At 39.4% G+C, this 19,156-nt stretch overlaps 1 protein-coding gene across 2 annotated transcripts in view; it reads right to left on the reverse strand.

Moving 5' to 3' along the window:
* gria4a (glutamate receptor, ionotropic, AMPA 4a) overlaps nucleotides 1–19,156 on the reverse strand; it is a gene marked incomplete at both ends in the record, with an annotated part of 117,647 nt that overhangs the window by 43,367 nt on the left and 55,124 nt on the right. For both annotated transcript variants that reach the window (XM_080509985.1, XM_080509984.1), the window contains 7 exons: nucleotides 2,766–2,876; nucleotides 3,811–3,915; nucleotides 5,156–5,323; nucleotides 9,960–10,118; nucleotides 12,190–12,243; nucleotides 14,783–14,914; nucleotides 15,173–15,225. In XM_080509985.1, coding sequence (XP_080366111.1) covers nucleotides 2,766–2,876; nucleotides 3,811–3,915; nucleotides 5,156–5,323; nucleotides 9,960–10,118; nucleotides 12,190–12,243; nucleotides 14,783–14,914; nucleotides 15,173–15,225 — 782 coding nt within the window. The remainder of the gene's footprint in view (nucleotides 1–2,765; nucleotides 2,877–3,810; nucleotides 3,916–5,155; nucleotides 5,324–9,959; nucleotides 10,119–12,189; nucleotides 12,244–14,782; nucleotides 14,915–15,172; nucleotides 15,226–19,156) is intronic.

Below are 19,156 nucleotides of genomic sequence, written 5' to 3' on the forward strand. Positions count from 1 at the left end.
AAAAGATTGCTACTTCAGGCTTCACAAGCTCAAAACACACTGGCCATGAATCTCCTGTTTGTGCTACATGTCGTCGTTATTGCAGGGCAAACCTCCTCAAAGCAAATCACTGACATCAAAAAAAATACATCATCCTTTTCTTTTCTTTTCCTTTCTTTTTTTTTTAACAAAATGTACATGAAGATAAAGGCAAAACAAAAAAGAACGTTTTGGTACAGCGCTTTAGAGAAATTCAGTCTGTCTGTTATGAGAGCTTCCCGAGGGTCTGCCACTCAGGTGAGTCTGCATTTCAGTCCCTTTCCTCTGCCTGCAGACTCGGCATCAGTGTCGCAGCAGAGGCTTCCTCATCATCAGAGGCTGCAAAGAGGAGGAGGTGGCTGAGCTAACATTAGTCAAGGCCTGCTGAGGTCACCATCCACAGAGAAATATGCAAGGAGTGCAGACAAGGAGGTGAAAAAAAAAAAGACATGTGGTGGTTGGGAGGTTGGAGAGATGAGTCAAGTTACAAAGAAACAACAAGGTGAAGAGAGACAGGAGAGAGAGGATAGAAATGTTGAAAAAAGGTCTGACGACAGACTGACTTAAGAGGATAGACATACAGACACAGGAAACATACATAAAGGATTACCCTAATCTAATAAGCATGTTAATATCCTATACAATACATATGAATACAGTGAGAAACACAATACAAGCCTTAAAAGCAACCCTGTTGGAATATATCAACAGTATTTTAACATATTCTAACAGTAATAGCATATTAGCATCATGTATACATATTATAAAGAGGGATTTGTCACACTTTGCACTCAACTCATCTCAATCTGTTGATGTATATTTGTATTGGCTTTTCTTGGTTCTGACTCAAGGCATTAGGGCTCATTGCGTTTTCTTACACTGTGTGTTGAAGTGTGTATGTCTCAAGGTGAAGCCATCGCAGGCTTCACCTGGTTATCCAGCAGAATTCCTTCTTTGTTGAACTCTTTACGGCAGCATGTGTGGTTGTTTTCTCCTGGGCTGGCTTGACCGTGTTCATCATACTTGTGGCCACCGGAGGCACTGTAGACTTCCACTGTGTCAAATCGACATCTCAAGCCATTTATAGGTATCTGCGTCAGTGCTCGTGTAAGCACAATTACAGATATTTTTGTCACATTTATGAGTTTAGTGGATGAAGTAATGTGTCTTGAGAGAAAATGCTAAATTACCAAAGCTCAAGCATCTGTGGCTTGTTTTATCTCCAGGCTGAAATTAGTCTTTTGAGTTGCTTTCACTTGCATCATTTTGCATGCCCAATTGAATTAAACTGATTGCCTTTACAGGAAGGGGATGGCCACCATAAAAAGGCTGCAGATGGGTGAAGTGAAATCAAATGTAAGCAGAGGATGTGCACAAATCTACCGATTAGCCCCCCTTCATCCTTGTTTGCAGTAAAAAGAGGAATAATTAAACTGGGATGTAGAGCTGTGTCTATGTGGAAGCCATTAAAAGAGACTGGACTGAGGTCACTTCCAAATGGTGATCTGAGGTCAGTTTTAGATTTGCCTACTAATGAAACATTAGTGTAATCTTCCAGCTGGACCAGTGCCACTCGCTCCAGGCTGTGCTGCGAGAACACTCTTCAACTCAGTATAGCTCATCCATTTTTAACTTGATTTTTCTTAATGGGAACAAAAGTCTGCCGTCCCACTTTCTTGTTCTTCACCTGGATTTCTGACTCCAGATTAATGTTAAAATATGTCTAGAGGGGGTCACCTTCAGCCAGAAGGTCAGCTAAGAGTCTATGAGTTTTAGAATAGCTGCTTTCTTTAACTTAAGGTGAACAATATGTGAATATACATTTTTTTGTTTTGTTTGGACAGCAGACCCACTGCTTATCGTTCAATGTCATGCTAATTCTGATTTTCCACCCTCATCTGTCAGGTAACCTTTACACAAGTGAGTATACATGATCTTGTAGGAAAATAGCTTCATTTGATGTAAAAACCTTGGTTGCATTAAATCTTTTCTCTCATTTTGCACTGCAGGGAACATTTCAACAATGTGTCTGATTAATATTTGTGAAGTTTGTGAAATGCACCTTAGTATGAAACTATGCGCTCAATCTATCTGTATTGCACACTCTGTGGTAAATAAACAAAACTTGTTACACCATGTACTAATACCCAGCTTTGAGTTATTTGCATTCTCATAAAGCCAGTAGGTGTCATGTGAAAACAGGTTTTCACAGAAATCTGGCTTTTATTGTATACAGAACACTGAAAGTATGTAGAAAAATATAACATTTCTTGGGATTGCACTCAATGAGAAGTACTCGATATGAACAGTTACATTGAACTGTGCATTTAATTTGATTCCAAGGATATGTATTGTTGTTAATGAGTAAATCGTATGCGGGGTAATTTGGTACATCAATGAGTTGTGATGTTGCACAGAAGCTCTTCTCGATGTTCTGCAATTAAAAGGTCATCCGTTATATTATTGTGATTTATTAATCGCATTGTAGCAGTTTTGTGTTGTGACATGTGGACATAAAGCAGAGATTTTATCTGTTGTAGATCAAAACGTTTGCGTATTACTTCAAATTCGAAGGAGACTTATGAATAAGGAAATCATATTACATGATGTTACTCATAAAACTTTAAGTATCGAGGGTTACTACTTAATCACAGCCGCGTGAGTATTTCTGTTGAAGAGCACCATCTTCCATACAAAAAACAGATCCCAGACAGAGGATAATTGAATGCAGGCAGAGGGTACATTACCATGATGGTTGTGACAACGACTGTCCGGTTCTCCATCGCTGAGCTGTCATTGGACAGAGGATTTTCATTCTGGACCAGTACGAGTTTATCTATGTCATTCCAGTAGCCAATCTGAGGTAAACACAGAGAAAAGGAGGAAGAGCAAAAGAGAGAGAGAGAATAGAAATGACAATGACAAGGAGAAATAGACTTTTATGGATTTCCAATTAATTTAACTCCAGCAGAATTCACAGCAAAATAAAAATCACCGTGCTTACAATAACATTTTGATGGGAAAGATAAAACTGAAAGGTTAAAAGAAAGATGGAATGAAAGTAGGCTAAAAGGAACACCGAGTAAAAAATAAAAAAAAGTCAACAGAGTGATCGCATTTCAGCAAATTTCCCATTGGAACTGTAGAAGATATTGAGTGTGAGCCCAGAACCTTCAATAAACACACATTGCTGTCAAAGGAACAATTCAGATGCTGGAACATGATGTTAGTTCTTTATTATTGGTGCAACATATATGTTTTTTTTTTTTCCTACGGAGAGGAGAAACCTATTGCTGTTGCGAGGATCGATTAGTTCTGAACTCTTCTCATTGACGCCAGCTCTATTCTTTTATGTACCTCCAAGTTGTCAGGGAGCCGTTCTCTAATGCATACTCCAAAAAGTCATGAAGACTTATATGATACATTTTTTGGTTTGAATGTAGTTATCTACAATCGAAAAAAAGATAGCTATTGATTAAGAATTATGCAAATGATTATGGAGTAAATTATTATTTTAGTGATGAGGATGGAAAAAGACAACTGATTTCTTTAAACCACAACATTTTTTCAAACACAATTAAAAAAGTGATTAAAAATAAGTGATAAAAAAGTGAAGCTGAAAAAAACACATTGGCTGACTTAATAATTTAAAAAAAGTATTTTCTTTTCTTTTAACAATGGCTTTTGCCCATACAGTATAGATCACACTCAGAATACATCAACGTGATATTTTTATGCACTCAGGTGGTTCAACTTATTATCTTTCTTCTTAAAATACTGAGAAAATCCTACCTTGCGAGGTCCATTGCTCTTCAGTTCAAACACATCCATGGTGTAATTCACTCGCCGACCGTAGTGATCAAACTGAATGTTCCCCGTCAGGCCCTGAATGCGCACCTAGAAATATAGCAACTTTATATAGCGACAATATAGCAATATTAAAGAAACAAAAAAATGTAATGCATAAGAGAGAAATCAATGTTAAACTCTTTTAAAAACTATATTTAACATCAGCCTCATATGACGATAAATATATTCAGATATTTTTATTTTCTGTCAGTAATTCAATATGTGTTTTTGACGATGCATATTACAAATGTTTGTAGCTGTTTGTACACTAAGTAATATGCTCAGTGTTTGGACAGTCACGCTGCAATCGTCACTGAGGTCTCTGTAATGACTTGTGCAAAGCTCCATTTCTGTGCTTTCTCATACTATTTGATATTTTTTTCTTTTGAATTATAAACAAACTAAAAGTTATTGTTATGAGAAGTATGCATCCCATTCTTGTCAGTGAAACCAGGAGTTGGTAAACAGTCAATTGGTGTTTCTGTTTCGAGAGCAGCCAATCAAACTACATTCGTAACGGGGAACTACTTTCAGGGAGCAACAGAAGAGAAATAGAGTGTGTTTGTAATATGAGTAAGATAGTACACGGTAAATAGTTCGGCTTATATTGGGAATCTTGTGACAAACTTGAAGACCTTTAATCTCCACATGTGTAGGTGATGGCCAATAACACTGCTACACAGTAATATACGTTCAGCTGTCACGGTAGACCAAAAAAAAATCAAAGAAGACGTAATCAGTAAACTGTTGGTTGGTGTTATAGGTGTCTATGCTGTATTGTGGGTTAGTGTGTTTATAAAAAAAGAGATCTTCAGCAGAACTGATCAAATCTGTGAGGTTTTTTAATTGTTGTTTGGATATTTTTCTTAATTTATTAATATATCATATAATAATCGGCCTGAACTTCTTGTTTGTCTCTCCTTTATTGTCAACGTACGTATATACATATTGGGTTGTGGCCAGCCCAAAATAATGATAATTGAACAAGAAAATCAGCTTTCACAAGGTTCAACATTCACATTTCGAGAGTTGTAATAAGAGAGTGAAGTCAACCCTTCATGGTAATGTCAGTTCAGGTATCTGAGAAATGTAAGAAGCAAAAGTTCAACGTGTCAAGACTCAAACATGAGTTTTGGACTCCAGCCGCAGTATGTCCTTTGTCACACCACCTGTTTTGGTGATTGCGACGTTTTGTAAATTTGTGTTTGTGCATTTGTGAACATCTGTTAAAGCCTTTGCCACTCTGTTCGGAGCGAGTTCAACAAGTTGATATGGGACTTGTGCTGACCTGTTTTAGCGCACGCTCCATGTCTATGCCTTGGTTCCAGGGAGCGGCGGGATTGGCCAGGCAGTCGCCAGCATTGCCACGACGACTGATGTCGATTTTTTGGCGGCGAAGGGTGCGGAAGGCCTCGGCCATGACGAGAACGCCATCGTAAGTCAGAGATGATGTATACTGAAAAAAATGAGACATAACAGTTTTAAAACTTTGTTTGACGAAAGCTTACAAATCAAAACTAATTAATAATGAAGCACACAGTTTGATCATACGCGTCATTTTCAATTAGTCGAGAAACTTCTCGATGAAGAAACAATATTGAAATTCTTCTTTTGCATATTTTATGAGCCACTATTTGGGAAGCGAGTCTGACGTCAAGGAGATGAATGTCCAATCTCGTATTTTTCAAACCTTGCACAGCCACACAACTACAAATAATAGGCTGTCTGTATTTATTTTTTTGGACTGATCTATTTGTTGCCAGTTCTCCTACCTATCAGTCAGGTAGTCAAAACTACCTGACTGATATCAGCATTAGTCTATCTGGCAGTTGTTTTGCTTCACTTAAACATTTGTTACCAGACACCGTAAGCATTCTGGGAGTCACAATAACTGCATTTACAAGGTTAGCTATATACATTAACACAGAAAAAAAGCAATCAGATTTTAGTTTCAGGTTTACACCCGATTTACTTGATTTAGTAGCACCGTTGTCTCCGGCATCGACTAGTTGTGCTATGCCATCGGCATTTTTCGCAAAACACTTTTCATCAAGCATGACATGGTCATGTTTCCTAGCAGATATGTGGGGAAGTTGTGGCCTGGATATATTATAGAAGTGGGCTTTAGTTGTAAAGATCTAATCTCACTTCCGACAGGTTTTAAGCAAGCTTCACAGGAAACGTGGCTGCTGTGGCAGCCCACTGATTCTACTATGTCGTTAAGATGGAAACTATGCATATGATCAGCTGAATGCAGAAAAGTAATCAATAATGTATATTTTCCATCAAAGTTCCATCAGTAGGAGTTCATCTCATATGCTGTTTACAGGGACTCACATCTGATTATAAGCAGGGTTACACAAACGCCCCTGATTCAATAATAATAATTTAATTCAGAAAGTCCAATTATTTTCGATAGATGCATTGTCATAACTCAATTCTAATCAGTTCTGTGTTTGATCAGAGTGCTTACTACTTATTCTCTATTGTAAAAGTTGTATTTGATTCATTCATATGCTAAACTTATAAAGCACAGGGCTAAAAATACACACCTAGTCCCTTCTGACTGGTTTTTCAATGTAAAACCAAATGCTATCAACGACACAGAGACTTTCTGATGTGAGATTAATTTCTGATATGACAACCCAGTCAATGGCCACAAATGACTCCCTGCGTCAGCATGTAGACATTGGAAATGTGCACACATGCGGACCAGTCCCACAATCTAGTGTAGCATTTTGACTTTTATTAAAATTCCACATTTAATGCCAGTGGACATCAAAAATATTATAGTAATAGCTGTGTAAATGTGATAGTCTTCAACAGTGTTCACAGGAAAGGCTCTTAAGACAACTAATAACTTGACAGATATGTTTACATTTTTTGGCAAACCATTCAATACCACCACGACGCAGCAGTTGACAATCTGGTCTCACAAATGGGACATTTCCTGTTCAAATCCAGGTTTGTCATTCATATTTTGAGTTTGCATGTTTTCCTGTGCAGTCATATGTTTTCCCAGAATACACCGGTGTTTGTCCGTCTTTCTGTATTTCCCATTGGCACACACCACCGTGAGTTGGCTATAGTCATATGAAAGATGCACGAATGTAAACCCGATTTAAAAAATGCATTTTGTCATGAACTTATATTATTATAAAACAAAGCAAAAAGCAGTTTAAAAGAGTTTGAATGTTTCACTGGATCCAAAAACAGCTCTTGGAGGGGACTTATAAAACAGCAACAGTACTAATATTTAACAACAACAACAACAACAACAACAAAAAGGTATTTTAAAGGAACACCCAAACAAGACAATAGGTGACGAAGAAAGATAGAGATGGTAAGAAATGATCAGTATCTCGACTCTCTAATGAAACTCTTAAAAGTGCCAGGGTACTTGACAGATTGTTTGACAAATTCATTAAAGGTAAGGCACAACGCTGCAGGGGAACAATAACACACAGTCCCGAGTAACCCCCCCCCCACACCCAGGACTCACGCAGACACTCACAGCACCACACAGACTGAGGCAGTCAAGCACACAGCGGGCTGCCTTCACATCATGACGGAAACAAGTGGAGAGATGAAAATGGGAGGAAAAGAGGGAAGTCGAGTGAGATACTCCGCTGATGCTCTTCACGCCTCCGCAGGTAGTTCCTCTCTCACTGACATCCCTTGATTTGTATCCCACAATGTGTGTGTTGGAAGGCTGCACAAGCATGTCACCCCACTTTCATCTGTACCCTTTGAACGTAAAGAAGCCTTTAGGCATGCGACTGACAGATGACGACGATGGAATCCAAATCAAAGAGAAAAACAACAACAAAGCTGAGCTAACTAACTCACAGTTTTCTGTTTCCATTAGGCACAGGACAGTAAACACCTTCAGGACACACAGGAGCCAGTATTAACTAAATCAAAAAACTAATAGTTTTTTATTTATTTATTTTTTTGGTAAATATTGATATTTACGAGACATTTAGTTGAATGTAAGCTTACTCTACCGTTCTATATTCAGGGAGTAGATTTATAAATCATTAATGCATTAAAACAAAGCATGTGCAAGTTCTCATACATGTATATATGAATAAAAATGAATGTAGCATATTATGAGTACATATCTACCTTGAAACTTCACATCAATGTTGCCTTTTGATTCATTCATTCAGTTATCCGCTTATTGAGGTATATCAGGTTTATCACAATGCACAATGTAGTCTCTATATAAAATTCTTTTCAAGAGCATGCAGAATAGAAGTTGGTTATATATATATATATATATATATATATATGAGAAATAAAATAAAATAAAATAAAATAAAATAAAATAAAATGAAATAAAAAATAAAAATTAGAAAATAAAAAAACTAATATTTGACAAGCATCATTTATTTCTAAAATGAACTTTGTTAATTCAGCAATGCTGATAAAGGCAACCCTGTTATATACAAGTACCCAGTGTTGCAGATGTGTTTTTATTCTGATCATGAAAGAAAGATAAGATGAATTAAAATTAAAGAAACACAACACAGGTTGCACAACAGCAGCAAGAGCTCACTATGATAACAGTATTATCATTCTTTGCCATGTTAAGGGTCACCTGCACTACATTTTCACAAAATCTCCAGTCATATAAAAGCTTGAACATTTCAAATCCTCAGAAAAAAATATCAAGTCACCTCAGTGGTTAAGAGGATTTGATTGATAGTCAAAAGCAGCCGGCTCAAAATTCAGTCCCCAGTGTAGAAGGGACAAATCCCAGAAGTACTTTCCACACTGTACGTTATTAGACCAGATTTCTATTTGGCCCGAGGCGACCGGTTGGTCCAAGGGTAACTGGGGCTCAGCATTTTACACAGCACAAATTAGCCTGGAGCAATTCGAAGGCATCTGTTGTCACTTGAGGTATCTGATTTTCTGTTATTGTGTTAAATCATTAAAAACTTGTTTCTGTGTTTGCAGAAGAGAAGCCAACACGTCAGTTTGAGGCTTACAAAGATAATTGTTGGACGTACACATCCAGGTGTCTGCGCCTCTGCTACAGTGGCGTTCACTCTTTCTTATCTGTCTGAACCATGATCAATAAGTGCACTTTAGTTAACTGAAGACTTAAAAGGCATGGGGCAAGTGTTGCAGTCCATCTCTGATAATGAGAATTCATCAGGATATACTGGATATAATGATTAGGCGATTAAGCCTAACCCCATGGTGAAAAAGGAACATGAGCATGAATGTGCATCAAATCATGGAAAGAAAGATGCTCAAATGTGTGCATTTGTGTTATATATAGAACTATGAATATGAGCCTAATGTTTTTGAGCCAGAGAGAAACAGACTGAAAGCTGCAGCATGATTAATAGTGTTTAGGTGGACACGCTTCTAGGTAATATATGCAACTACAATTGGCCACAGGTCAGTGGCCTCACAAGAGAGATACAGTAAGAGACATAAGAGATGGGTGTAGATGATAAACGTATCCACAGAACAAAAGAAGTGAAGCTGAGAAAGAGACAGTGGAAAGAATGGCGAAGACGGGTGAACTATCATGCATAGCAGTGATGGCAAAGAAGTCTTTAGTCTGAATAATCAGTATGCATCACATTAACCTTGACACTAAATCACATATCAGCTCTAAAATCCAGGCGTCATGCTCTGATTGTCTAAGAAAGTGTACCAAATCCACCATATTACCCTGAGAAAATGCAGCACAACACACTGTGACTGGATCCCTGATTGAAAATTCACTATGTGACTCTTTTATGGTAAATTTAAGGCACAAACCACAATTTGCACATAAATGCAACTACTTCTGTGTGTGTGTGTGTGTGTGTGTGTGTGTGTGTGTGTGTGTGTGTGTGTGTGTGTTGTGTGTGTGTGTGTGTGTGTGTGTGTGTGTGTGTGTGTGTGTGTGTGTGTGTGTGTGTGTGTGTGTGTGTGTGTGTGTGTGTGTGTGTGTGTGTGTGTGTGTGTGTGTGTGTGTGTGTGAGTGTGTGCCACAAATATCAGGATCACTCTAAAATAAAACCAGTACCGGTTATCTCTGGAGTGCAAACTCTGAATTTATGAACGGCTCAACATGTTTTCCTTACCTTTGGAGGACTTTCAGATCCTGGGTATTCTCGCTGATCCAGTTTATTCCAGCGCTGCATCAGTTTTATGACGATGGGCTTGCTAAAGTCAACCAGCTGGAAACCAGTCACGTTCGCTCCACCATGCATGAACCTCTCCAGAGATATGTCCTTAAAACCCTGAGACGGAAAGAGAAAAGAACAATTTTCAGAATGTGATGGCAGAGGAATAGACCTGGAATGCAACGTTTCCCAAACACACTCCTGTATCTCACATATGATAGTCCACACACTCGTCATGCCATGCGCTCAGTTTATCACATCATCTGAAACTCTGCTTGACAGGAACTGGGTTCCTGCAAGCTGCAAGTATGACTTTATGCAAAAGCAACACTTCAAATAGTGAAGTGGCGGTAAAGAGGGATCAATTTGGGATTGGGCCAGAGGCGGGGGGGGAAGAGACTGGGTAAAGACATGTGAGGGTTATCCTGTGTTGATGGATGCTAATTGCTAAAAGCTCTGAGAGCCTATCTCGCCTGACCTGAGCTCATTGGCCCCTTTTTCACTGCCGCTGAGAGAGAACTACTGTCGAACAGATTTTAGGGATTAAAGTGGAGGCAATACTTCATTTATTGACGTGGATTCCAGCAGCCGCCCCACAGCTGTGACTTTGTCAAGGAGAAATAAATGGTAATTCCCGGAGAGAACGGGAGAATGACTTTAGATGGAAATAATAAAGGACGAATGCTGAAGTGGCAAATATAAATGTTATGCGAATGAACGCAGAAAATCTACAACTTTGGGTAAATGCTGGAGTTGCGGTGAGTTAATAATATCTTATCGTAATTATCTTACAGCTAATTGTTATTTTTTGTTTTAACTATGTGCTCCCTTGTATTTGTCTCTCTGTTGCTTGTTTAAACCAGGGGTGTCAAGCACTTTTTAGTTCAGAGGCCACATACAATTTCACCTTGAGTGGGCTGGGCCGGTAAAATAGTACAATATTTACTTTTAACTTTACACTTCAACATTTTTCTTTGCTGTACTGCAGTTTATACATGATGAAAATGTCTACATTTTCACAGAAAACAAACAATTATTGAGAAAAATGATTGCAATCTCAACATGAAGCCAATTTTTTTTGACACTTTCATGTCCCAGAAACTGTTGCATACTGCATATTTTTGAAAACTCGCCCTCAATGTTCTTAGAGACTCCACTACTCTTAAAACAAGTGTTTTAAAACAAAAATCCTTAATTTTTTGAGATTTTATTTGAATTTGCTTGGTGGTTTTCCTGGATTGGAGATGCTTGTGGGCTGGTTTTAGACCATGGGCCGTGTGTTTACTGAATGCTCAGAGATTCCTGGGGAACCCCCCCCCCCCCCCCCACACACACACACACTTTTTAAATAAACTGACACCACATGATCCCAACACAGGAGTCTGCAACCTGCAGCTACAGAGCTGCAGGTTGCTCTTCAGTCGATCTTTAGTGGCTGCCCGTTGCTTTCAGAAAACTATTTCTAAATAACCATTATCTTATTTTTCATGTTGTTGCACAGCAGACAGTCTTTCAGACATATTTTGTAGCAATTCAAAGCAACAAAGGTGACAAAAGTCTGAGTCACTCTCCCACCATGCCTTCTATGCCTTTTACTGCAAAAGTGAAATGTTGTTTCCAACAGCATATTTATGTGAGCAAACCATAGAAATGTCTGAAAAAATGTCCTGGACAAATTAATTGACTGAAACATTTAAAGCAGCGAGACATGTGAAATATATTAAATGTATTAAACTAGCTCTAAAACACTCTTCAAAATGATTTTTTAAAAAGCAAAATGGGCTTAATCCTCTCAACCCCAACACTAGATATAAATATAACAATAAAAAAAACAAAAAAAAACAACACTGATAAAACAAAAAGAATAATCAATTGCTGAAACTTACTAGAAACACCTGGACAGATAAAATATCTAAAATTGAAACTGCAAAAACTAGTTAAATAGTCCAAACTGCCGAAACAGCAAAAACTGCTTGAATAAACAAAATAGCAAAAAATAATCATTTAAAACAAGACACATGTATAAAAAATATAAAATGGGTACAGTTAAACTTGCTATAACTGCTAACACCTAAAACTGTGAAAATGTGAAAACTGCTATTTTGATTGTAAAGTTTGTAGACCCCTCAATGAACTCTCTTCAAAATGTATCTGAAAATATGAGGTAATGCGTTTCAAGTGTGCTTACCAGGTTTGCTATGATGTAATGGTAACCTTTCACATGTTTCCCCACACTCACAGCCTGGAAACAGAGAAAGAGAGAAAACATTGTTATTTCTCCTGATATGGAAGAAGCACTAAATATAAATAAAGGTATTTCCTTCCATCTATTAGCTCCTGCTTCAGTAAAGACTGTGACAATAGTTATTGAACGAAGATTGAGAATTCCAGCGTCTTCCCTGTGTGTGAGTGTGTGTACGTGTGTGTGTTGTCCCTTTCCAGGGTGTATCTTAGCTTTTGACCTTCATCGAACATTAAAAGAGCTTCAGCATTAATGACGAACAACTTATTCTAGGACATAGCTAGCCCTGCAGTTTGCCGTTTTTTGTGTGTGTCACATGTGAACTGAGGTGCATAAAGAATTAAAGCACATCGTGAGTTGTTTAACTGAAGAACCCTAATGTATATTCATGTTAACATCCTGCATAAACCTAATTAGTAAACAGTTCACATTTTGTGTTTTTGTTCCTCTCACCCACACATATCAACAGCTATACTGACACACACACACACACACACACACACACACACACACACACACACACACACACACACACACACACACACACAGATCGCAGCTGGCAGGAGCAGACAAACAGAGCGGTCTCTGTCTCAGTGCAGGGACGTTAGCCCAAGCCAGCGCTGCAGAGCCCACTGTGATGGGAGTGTGTGTTTATGACCGTATGCCTGTCTCAGTGTACACTGCAGTGTGTGTGTGTGTGTGTGTCTTCACTCTCCTCAGAAGCCAATTAAGATGTATGTGTGTCCTGGGATGCCAGTGCTGGCGTGTGTCTGTGTGTGCGTCTCTATGAGTTGCCTCCAGTGCTGGACATGTATTATAGTACAGCGTGTATTCGTGCTTTTCGTATGGCTCGGCACGTGTGTCTGCATGAAGGATATCTTCCTGCGTGTGTGTGTTGAGCTGTGTGTATCATTGAGTTTGTCAGATGTGAAGACAGGTGGCAGAACCAATGGGACGCTACACTCCAACTCCAAGTCAAAGGGTACATAGATACACACGCACACGCACACATACACACCCACACACACACACACACACATGTGTGCCACCTGTCAGTGCTGAAGTCCTAAAAATCAAGCAGGACAGATAATATAATGGATTTAGACAAGCGTAAGGTGTCAGACTGTAAGCTTTCCATGTTCCTTATGCATTTCGCTGGAAATGGATGGGTGAGTGGACAGTATCATGTCATTACTGCCATGGCTTCCCAGATGCAGCTGTTGGGGTCGGCTCATTTTTCATTCCACAAGACAAACTCCAGGGGAAAAAACAAACAAAAAAAAACTCAAGTCTTGTTTTCTTTCCAGATGTCAGAAAGCATCAGGAGTTGCTGCTGCAGTGAGATGAGTGGAGCAGACAGCAGGCAGACAGACAGCAAAAGTGCAGTAATAAAAAAAAAGCAACATTATGCAATGCTGAAATAATTAGCAACATAATACTGGCTCTAATTCTCCCAGGGTCTAATTTTCAGTGCTTTTACCACAATCTCCTCGGTGGTTTGAGGCCGGAACAACGTGTCATTGAAGCGTGGTTGTACCTCATTATTAGAAGTTAAGTGCTGTTAAGTCTGGGTCACTGATGTAATCTCTGAACTCTCTCTAGTAATCGCAGCATTAGTAACAGTGTCATATTAAAACTACAGTGTGGCATCCATTAAAATTGTATCTTATGGTCTAATGTCTTACAGAATTCAGACAAGTATCAAATATCATCATGTATCAGCCATTGTAAAAAACGTGCACAGGCAGGTTGGCCTCGCAGCAGCGATGTTCTGGGCATGAATCAGCTGGATAGAAGGACTTTTATGTGTGAAGTTTGCATGAAGCCCTCCCTGTGCCTGCATAGGTTTGCTCTGGGTTCTCCGGCTTTCACCTACAATAGGACGACATGCCTTTTTGGTTAATATATGACTCCTGTGAAGGATGAAGAATGGCACTAGCAGGAGAAGGCTCCAAGCCCTGCGGCCCTCTTAAATAAAATGGATTTACAGTTCAGGGTAATAGGTATACATCAGCTCAGGACGAGATAATCAATGAATATACAATTTGCCAATTAACCTCAAATGTGTGTTTTTGAACTGTGGGAAGAACCTGGAGTACCCAGAGGAAAATGCACACTCAAACTGGGGGGAACATGCGAGCGTAAAGCGTCAAACTGAAGCGGAGGCAGTGCCTCACTTCATAGCAAAAAGAAACTGCGTTCCCTTTTGGACTTTCTTTGTGGAGTTTGCATAAGTACTGTATTTCCCCTCAAAATCAAAATGACATGACTATTAATTGAGTGTAGGTTCATATGTGCACATTGCTGTTTTTCCCACTGTTTTCCCAAGTGGTGACCTGTTCAGGGTGTCCCCTCTTATTCTTCAATAGTCAGCTGGAATTAACTCCAGTAAAGTGTTATACTGGACAGATGGGTGGTGCAGAACATTGATGACAAACAACCTCACATTGAAGTGGCAGTCTCATATGCCATTACACTATTGCACTGATATATAACTGTGGTCAAGGTCATGTGCTACGGCTTCTTAAAATGAAATTACCTGTTCCAGGATGCTCTGTAGTCTCTCAGGCTCCAGGTCAATGACGTACTTTCTCTCCTGCCGTCGATCCAGGTCCTCCAACAGCCTGCGGTACGCAGCCTCGTTGAAACTCTCCACGCAGATTGCGCTCACCTGTTTTTACGTGTACACGTGTATGAGGAGGAGTCACACACAGTGTGTCAGAGGAAGGTTGCACACACAGACCGCAAGCTAGTTAATGAGCATGTTGAGTGAATTAATAACACAAAGTATATCAAGCACTATGCGATTTATGTGCATGTGCTATTTGCTTATGTGGCTATGTAAATTACACATACGGTGTATTTCATCACAAGTGTATTTATTTAATTTTTTTGGCAGGTTCCCAAGAACGTGTGTTTGTGTCCTGACCTGCCATCCATTCTGCCCCGCTCTCTCCATAATTGCCTGCAGTATTGCATAACCTACACAACAGAGAGTAAGAGAAGGAGAAAGATAATTAATGCAACATTATTTGGCACGTGTTGGTTCAAGGTTTCAAGGTCTTTGTTATTAACATGCGTCCACATGTAAACGGAATATGTTACTCGGGGCGAGCAGCACAGGGTACGGAGAATAAAATAATAAAATAAATAGAAATGTGGAATCTGATTAAATAGTGCAGCAATACAGACAGCATAAAAAATTGTCCCGTTTGATGGCAGGGGGTAACAGTAGGGCTTAGGCACATTGATCATGAGGCACACAGCTTCGAGAAAGAAGCTGCACTGGAACCTTAAATACTCTGTTAGCTGGGCGGGTGGAGTCACCGATGACAGGATGTGAAATAGTAATAAGGGGGCATTTATTGAAGACAAAATGTCCAGGCACAACTGCAATTATTACTCTCAACCATGAATGTATGACCCATTACAGCGTACAGGATTTTGACTGGCACCTGCTGTTTGTTCTGATCATATTTCATTTTGTTCTGAAAAACAATAAACTATCAGTAAAAAGTGTTTAAATCATATGTTGAATTCATATCAAATAGATGTATGCAAATTGCTGATATCAGTAAAACATTTTTCATTTGTGCTTTTTAATTTTGAGCAGATTTGTCAGATTATCACTTTTACTGGGCAATACCTTGAAGCCTTGTCTTGAAGAGTCGGGGGAAAGCACCAACTCTCTTTATCATTCATCAACCTACTCACAGAGTTCACGAAGATAAAGCATTATGAAGGGAAACCGTTTCATGTCAATTTGTCCGTGAGGGATATTGTTGAGAGTGACATTTCACTGAAATTGAAAATCTCACTGCCTCCTTTTCAGCAGTGAACTTTAAATAAAATGCAACTCATATGAGACCACTCTGCCACTTATTAAGGACATAGCCTGAAACCAAAACAAGGAAAGTACTTTTTAAACAAAATTATGGAAAACAGCTGCGACTGGGGGGGGAGTCTTTGTGCGCCATGAGCCCTCGAAATTAAATTTGGCTGCTAGAAAAACGTTCCAAAAATAAAGCCTCTTGTTAAACATTCTGTAAGAAGTGCTGAAGCAAAACATCTTTTCTTTGCTGTTGATATTGACTTTTGGTTTAAGATCCATGGTTGAAGATACTAAAGATACACAGTCTCGTCAATGACACATTGACTACCAGACGTTTAACTGAAGGTGAAGCTGCAGATTTAAACATTTTATGTAATCCTTTATGCAACAATATAAGAGACAGTGACTTACACTGTATAACACAAAACAGTTCATTTGAGAGGCCATAGCAAGTGTCAAAACAACAGTAAAGAGCAATAATCCAATAATTACAGTCATGGTGCTTTATATAAAATTGGCAACCAGCTTCATTGTTTTCCCAATAAACATTGTATTTCCTACCATATTGCTAAATGTATTGGTGTTGTTGCTCTGAAAGCTAAGCTTGAAGAAGCATTCGGTAAAGAGGCTATGAAACTATCTCACATCCAATTTTATCCGACACATATACAGCGAACGAAGACAGATAAGGCACGCCTATAATGCAAAATGACACCAACTCCACTTTGACCTCTGTCGTCACTATGATTTAACCATGTATTTTGGATTGTAAGTAAATATGAACGTGTGATGTAAAGTTGCAATTATCTGAGTTTTGTTTATGACATCAGCATACACAGGCACAGAAGAATATGCATTCATGTACTGAACCTGGATTTGATAAATGCGTTTATGCATTCAGATTTACATCCAGTTGTGCTATATGTTCAGTTATATGTGTGGGTGTTTGTCAGCTGGCTGTCTGTGGAGCAGAGTGGAGCAGGGAGCATAAAACAGATCACAGCGTTACTGCCCATTTTCCAGCACATTACCGGCAGCAGGGCCTGATGGGAGCCTATAATGAAGGGCCCTGCCTTGGCCAAGTCACGGGTGAGTACAGACCAAACTCAACGCATTCATTCTCCGCTCCATTTCTCCCTCCTTCCACCTCCTACTCTCAAGTCTCATCCCTTCTCCTCCCGCTTTGTGCTGTACATCCCCTGAGGTTTGTGATCCTGTCTGTCCTCTAGCTCCTCCCTTTTGCCCTTTCTGTAATCTCCTCCCTGCCACCCTCCACTACCACCCATCTACTCCTATATTCTCCTCTTCCTTCCCCTTCTCATGTCACCTTGTTTGTTTCTCCTCCTCCTCTTCTCTTGACTCACATCCACCGTCTGTCGATCTGGCTCCTGCTTTGCTACACCAACTCGGCTCACCTGAGCTGTCGTTGCTACTCATCCTTTTTTTCCACTCTCTCTCTTTCTCTCTCTGCTCCCAGCGGACACTAACCCAGACAACATGGGCCACAACAAGGTTGCACACACAAACACACACACTGTGTAGCTCAAAAATTCCCTAACACACCACAATACCATGGTCTGGGGAGTTTGCGTCATGTTTGACCGGCCTTTCTCTCCCTGTGGCAGGGAATTAGTCTGTGCCTGAGTGTGTATGTGGGAGTGTACATGTGTGAGATAAATTATAGCCAAGCAGTCCCATGACAGTGGTTAGGGACTGAAGGGCATCAGCTGTGCAGGCTCCACTAACTAACGTGCACTGCGTTATGGCATGGTTAAATTAAAGGCAGGTGAATTCTGCAGGAGCAGAGGCCAGGCGGCCCGAGCGACTGCCTAAAAAGCACTGAACTACACTCTAGTTTCTGCAGCTGCATCCCTTTTCAGACCCGTTCAATCACAATGGCACATCTATACTTCCATAACAAAATCATCCGAAATTTGTGAGTAACATTATGTAAAAAAAAAAAGTAAAATTACGCCCAAATAGTCCATGAATATGGAAGCCCAAAAAGGACACATTTCAATGCCATTTTATTTTCTCTGTTTTGCCGTGATAACAAGTTCATGTCAGTGGTTTTCTCGAGACCTCAAATTGTTTTTCTCATTTGTCGTCTTGAGAAAACAAAGGCCACCTCGGCACGATCTGATCGTTTTCTTTATGAAATCGGTGCTTTGCAATCACATGCATTTGTGTTTCACTCATGAAAATTTATGTTGTTTTCTTGAGATAACGAGAAGAATCATGCGAGATCTCGAAAAAACCCACTGAAATTAACTCATTATCATGGCAAAATGGAGAAAATTAAATGTATTTAATCATGACCTTTGAGAACTTCCGTACATTAAACAGATGAATATGAACTCATATTATAATGATATTCTATTCCAAACGGAAACCAAACGAACAACTAATTCTTCATGTAGAGTGTGCTATGTTGTAAATCTATGTTAATCTTCCACAACAGAGTTCTGAATTTCGTGGCCAGGAACCTAAGGCAACAGATGTCCACACTTTACTCTTGTTATCATGGTATAGCAGCAGTTGGAATTCTCTGGAAGTCGAGTCACAAATGCCACTTCAGCTACAGTCATTTAGGCTGCTCTGATACACAGTTTATGTGGATTATTTTGGTGAGTTGCAATAAACTCATTGCATAATTTCCCCAAAGTCAGATTTACACTTCGGCCTGAGGGGGGCCTGTTTCACTACTCTACATATTTGACTAACAGACAAAACCCTCCATACTTTATTTAAAACAAAAGTTTAATAAAAAGGTGATGAGACATGACTATTACAGCATTAATTGTTTCACAGAAGCTTGTTTTTGAGGGCAGCTGCAACTTTAGGAATGTTTCACTTGATGAAACAAATCCTTCTGCTGGGGGACAGTGGGGTGAGGGTTTCAGTGAAAGAATGTTAAGATCTAACTCCAAGAGTCAGCAATCCATGCAGTGACCTTGGTATTTATCTGGGCAAACAACAGTTGGAAGACCAACAATGTTCATAGTGCACAGTTGAACCTGGGATTTTACAGTATGCCAGCACGAAAAAAAGTTTAATGATAATGAGGATGTAGAGAGGGAA

Source organism: Blennius ocellaris (assembly GCF_963422515.1).
Source record: "Blennius ocellaris genome assembly, chromosome: 2".
NCBI lineage: Eukaryota > Metazoa > Chordata > Actinopteri > Blenniiformes > Blenniidae > Blennius > Blennius ocellaris.